The sequence below is a fragment of the Zalophus californianus genome, chromosome 6 (assembly GCF_009762305.2).
Source record: "Zalophus californianus isolate mZalCal1 chromosome 6, mZalCal1.pri.v2, whole genome shotgun sequence".
NCBI classification, from domain to species: domain Eukaryota; kingdom Metazoa; phylum Chordata; class Mammalia; order Carnivora; family Otariidae; genus Zalophus; species Zalophus californianus.
Window position 1 is genome coordinate 74,988,706 of NC_045600.1, and position 4,714 is coordinate 74,993,419.

General features: G+C 35.0%; 1 protein-coding gene across 1 annotated transcript; it reads right to left on the reverse strand.

Moving 5' to 3' along the window:
- Positions 1-248: 248 nt before the first annotated feature.
- Positions 249-1,179, reverse strand: LOC113909780 (olfactory receptor 4K14-like). The gene is given in 2 exon segments (XM_027571329.2): positions 249-522; positions 524-1,179. Coding segments are annotated over 2 exon segments (930 nt in total).
- Positions 1,180-4,714: the final 3,535 nt, after the last annotated feature.

The following is a 4,714-nucleotide window of genomic DNA, read 5'->3' on the forward strand; positions in this document are numbered from 1 at the left end:
AAAACTATATACATGGTTTTCATTGTAATCCACAACTATTTCTCTGTAATATAACACAAATGCAATAAAAATTATAAGGAATAAAACTATATACATGATTTTTGTTATAATCCACAACTATTTCTCTGCACTATAACACAATACAAATTATATCAATAAAACAGAATGAAATCTTTGAGCAGAGTCCTATTAAAGAAATCATATCCCCTGAATGAGTAAGAACATGTAGGTCTATGGAAAGCTGGAATTCAGTAAGAAGTCACATGTTGGTTACGCAGTTTCTTCATAGCTGTTTTCATCTCTTTATTTCTCAATGTGTAGATAAGGGGGTTCAAAAGTGGAGTAAAAATGGTATAAAACACAGACAGGAGCTTGTCCACAGAGAACCGAATGAAAGGCCGCACGTAAATGAAAATGCAGGGCCCAAAGAAGAGTGTGACTACCATGATGAGTGCAGAGCAAGTAGAGAGTGCTTTGGATACCCCACCAGCAGCACGCTGTTGGACAGTGATGAGGATAACTGTAAGAGACCAAGAAGAGCAGAAAACAGCTCAAGAAGAGCAACCCACTGTCTGAGATCATAAGTATACCTAAGACATAAGTGTCCATGCAGGCAAGCTTGATCACGAGAGGGAGGTCACAGAAGAAGCTGTCCACCTCATTGAGGCCACAGTAAGTTAAATTCACAGTAAAGGTTACTTGACTGATGGAGTGCACAAATCCAGTGACCCATGAAACAAACACCAGCCCCACGCAAGTCTACCGGCTCATCATGGTCATGTAATGCAAAGGTTTGCATATAGCCACATATCTGTCATAGGCCATGGAAACCAGAAGTACCATCTCAGCCACACCAATAAAGTGCAGGAAGAAGATCTGAGCCATACATCCTCCAAAGGAAATGAGCTTTCGATCACTAAGAAAGTCCCTGATCATCTTGGGGGTGGCACACGAGGCTAGCCATATGTCTAAGAAAGATAGATTTCCCAGCAGGAAGTACATAGGAGAGGAGGGCAAGTGGGGTTCAGAAATTACAGTGACCACAATGATGAGGTTACCCAGCATGGTGGCAACATATATCCCAGAGAAAAATATAAAGAAAAAATGCTGGAGTTGTTGTGAAGTGCAGAGTCCATACAACACAAATTCTGACACCAAGGAATAATTCTGCAGCTCCATTATCTCAAGTTTCAGATTGTGTTCTGAATCTATATAAAGAAAAGTGGACATGAAGGGTCTGTCAACTACCAGACATAGGAAAGTGATCACCTAAATTTTATCTGAATATAATTTTAATTTTAAGACATAATATAAAATACAATACAGGGATGATTAAAGCCAAGCCCAACAATAGAGTTTGCTTGTCTCCCGTGTTAAGGCTGCTTAGAATCTTCCTTTTTAATTTTTTTAAATCCACTTTATTAAGATAAAATGTACCTACCTGCCAAAATTCACCCATTTTAAGTGTAAAACACAATGATTTTTAAACAAATTTATGGAGTTATGCAGCCATCTCCACAACGCTTGCTTTGAAATATGGACAATCCAGACTTCTTCAGGGACTTCTCCTGATAGTAGTGGAACTATCTCTTCCTTCCATATTCATTTGCTCATTCACAAGCTCACTCAGTCAGACCATGGCTATGTAACACCAGCAGTTTCCCATTCTCACTTCAGTTAATAAAGCAATCAGGATAAAGGGAAATAAATCAATTAACCCAAGGTTCATACAGTTCCCCCAATCCCACATTTTATTATTGATCTTGTCATCTCTATTAATCAGTTGGGTTTGGGATTAAAAAGCCAATGATCCAATTCATTTGTATATTTATTGTGTATAAACTGACTACTTATGACAAGATTTTAGAATGGCTTCAGTGAAAGAAATATTTTTCAAGACCTCTCAACAAGAACCAGAGCATAAAACCTATGTAATAATTTGGGGGGAAAGGGTAGCTTTCACAGTATACATGAGTACTGATAACTTCAGCAGTTGAGTGAGAATGTAGTTCTGAACTTCCAGAAGAACTGGAATGGGATGGATAGTTCTCACTATCAGTTTATCACGAGAAATGAGGTGGTACCCCAGTCTTCTCACTAAGAGGAAGATATTGTTTAAACGTTTTTATAAAGACATTGAACAGAATTCTTCATGAGTAATTTCACAAAAGATGCAAACTTTCCTTTGTATGAACTTTTATTATGTTGGCCTTCTACAAAATTGAAGACTATAACATGAAATAATACTTTAGTAAGGCTTCTTACAGGGAGCTAAAGTTACATATTCCACATCTGAAATTTCTAATGATGTGAAGATGATACAGTGATAGAATTTAAAATTCTAGAGGAATTCATGGTTATTGTATCTGTTTTATTCCACACAAATAGCACCAGTCTCAACCAGGTTTTTGTAAGGATAACAGGGACTCAGATTCTTTTGATCCTCTTGAAGTTTTCTAAATGGATTATATTAAAAGATTTAATTGCAAGACTTTTTAGAAAAAGGTGCTACCCCTCTTTAGGATGGGATTATATATCTGAAGTTAAACACTGCTGTGGACATGATGGAAATAATCACAATTCAGGATTTCTTCACAAGTTTAGTTAGATGACACTGATATCAGCTAGGAGACATATTACAGACCATAATGACCGTTCTTTATTGATTTGTTTTTGCTCTATGGCCATGAGAATTTTCACATGTAAACCTAAACATAACTTGGTTTCATTTAGTGTTTTCTAGAGATTGTTTCCTAGATATTTCCCAAATGGAAAACTTGGGAAACAAAAATAAAGAAATGTTTAACTTGCTATTGAATTAAAGGTGCTCTGAAATTAGATATTGGTGATGGTTGCACAACTCTGTAAATATACTAAAAACCACTGAATTGTACCCTGGAAATTAGTGGACTTTGTGGTATGTAAATTATGTAACAATAAAACACTTTTGAAAATGGGTGCTAAAAAAAAGTGGAATAAATGAACTTAAATAGGGCTCTGATTTCAGAGAACAATTTATGATTTACAAAGGCATTTTAAAGATTATTAAATGTTAAGTTTATAATCAGAAACAAATGAGGTTGAATTTGTATACCTACAGATGCTACTTAGGAAACAAATACAACAATGACAAAATTTGATTTTAACTGACAAGTTAATATTATTTCCTCCAACAATTTTAATGTAAAAAGTGACGGAATGAATTAGTCTCTGGTTGAATTGTATGTTCAGACACATATTCACTAAATGTCTATCAAAGGCTGTTTACTAACCTGGAGTTAGATGCTCACTGCTATTGCTGTGGATCCCTCAACTTGCATTTCAAATCTACTATGCTTGAATAGAACTTTTGAAAACATACATATTTTACATATTTTTTATTCTGTAGATGATATAATAATCTCTTTCTCTTTCTCCTTCTCCTGGAAAATAATTCCAGAAAAGCATCACTTCAAGAAGCTAGAGAACTTCAGATTTGAGTCTTCTCATATAGATATAAATATCTATATCCTCTGTCCCATCAAATTAAAAACCTCTTAAAGATGGGACTTTGATGGCCAATTACAGGAATGGAGCTTGGGGAATATATTCAAGGGGAAATCTGTGCTAATAAGTCATGTTCATTTCCCCAAGTGACAAAGGACGAAAGATTTAAAGGCATCAGGTTCTAGAAACACAGGTACAGTTATTTTAATAGTTTAAGCAGGATAATATGCACCCTTATCCAGTTAATAGATAATAAAAGTAACAAGTTACATTTTAAAATATATTGAAAATCTGCCAAACTTGCACATTATTTTATGTAACTTTGATCAAGCACAATACTTTGGAGCATCAGATTTGTATGTGCTAAAATCTTTGATTTCTTCAGATTTATATGTTCATGAATAATGAAATCTCCTGGTATCTGGGTTATTCTGCGTACTATTTATAATTGTTACCCCACTTATCTCCCCAAGTCATTTAAGGTTAATTCAGGCTTCTTTTGCTAATAGTTGTATGCTGATTACAAATATCCTAGAATTTTCTGATGAATGATAATCACATTTACAACAATTCACATGACATTCAATTCCATATTAGGTGTATAAGCACAACCCAATTTATAAGGGATTTCACTGACAAGACAGCATCTAAGTATAGTAAAAAGACTCATGTTCTATATTGACTTCAGATAATTGTGTTTCACTTAAAAGGAATCAAAAAACTTTTCTAAGTTTGTTTCTCTTTTGAAAACACACAAATAATAATTGCTGAAGAAAAATTGTAGAAGTAACCTATATGCATCAACGTCATTTGTTTTTGATATACAGTTATTATTTAGGTACAAATATACTATGTAAAGCCAAGAATTGTTGAGAAGCTTCTAACAACAAACAGAGTCAATGTTTGATTTGGAGTTAGGAAAAGATTTCCTAAACATGATGATTAATATTATGTGTCAATTTGGGGGAATGTTGTTGAATGAAATTACCACTGAAATTGATGAACTCTGAGTAAAACAGATTTCCCTCCATGAGGTGGGTGGGCTTTCCCCAATCAGCTGAAGGCCTGAAGAGCAGAAAAAGACCAGCCTTCCCAAGCAAGAAAGAACTCTACGGCAGACTGTCTTTGGATTTCATCTGCACCATCAACCCTCCTGGGACTCCAGCCTTCCAGTCCACATCATAGATTTAGATTCTGAACTTGCCAGCTTCTGAAAAACACATGAGCC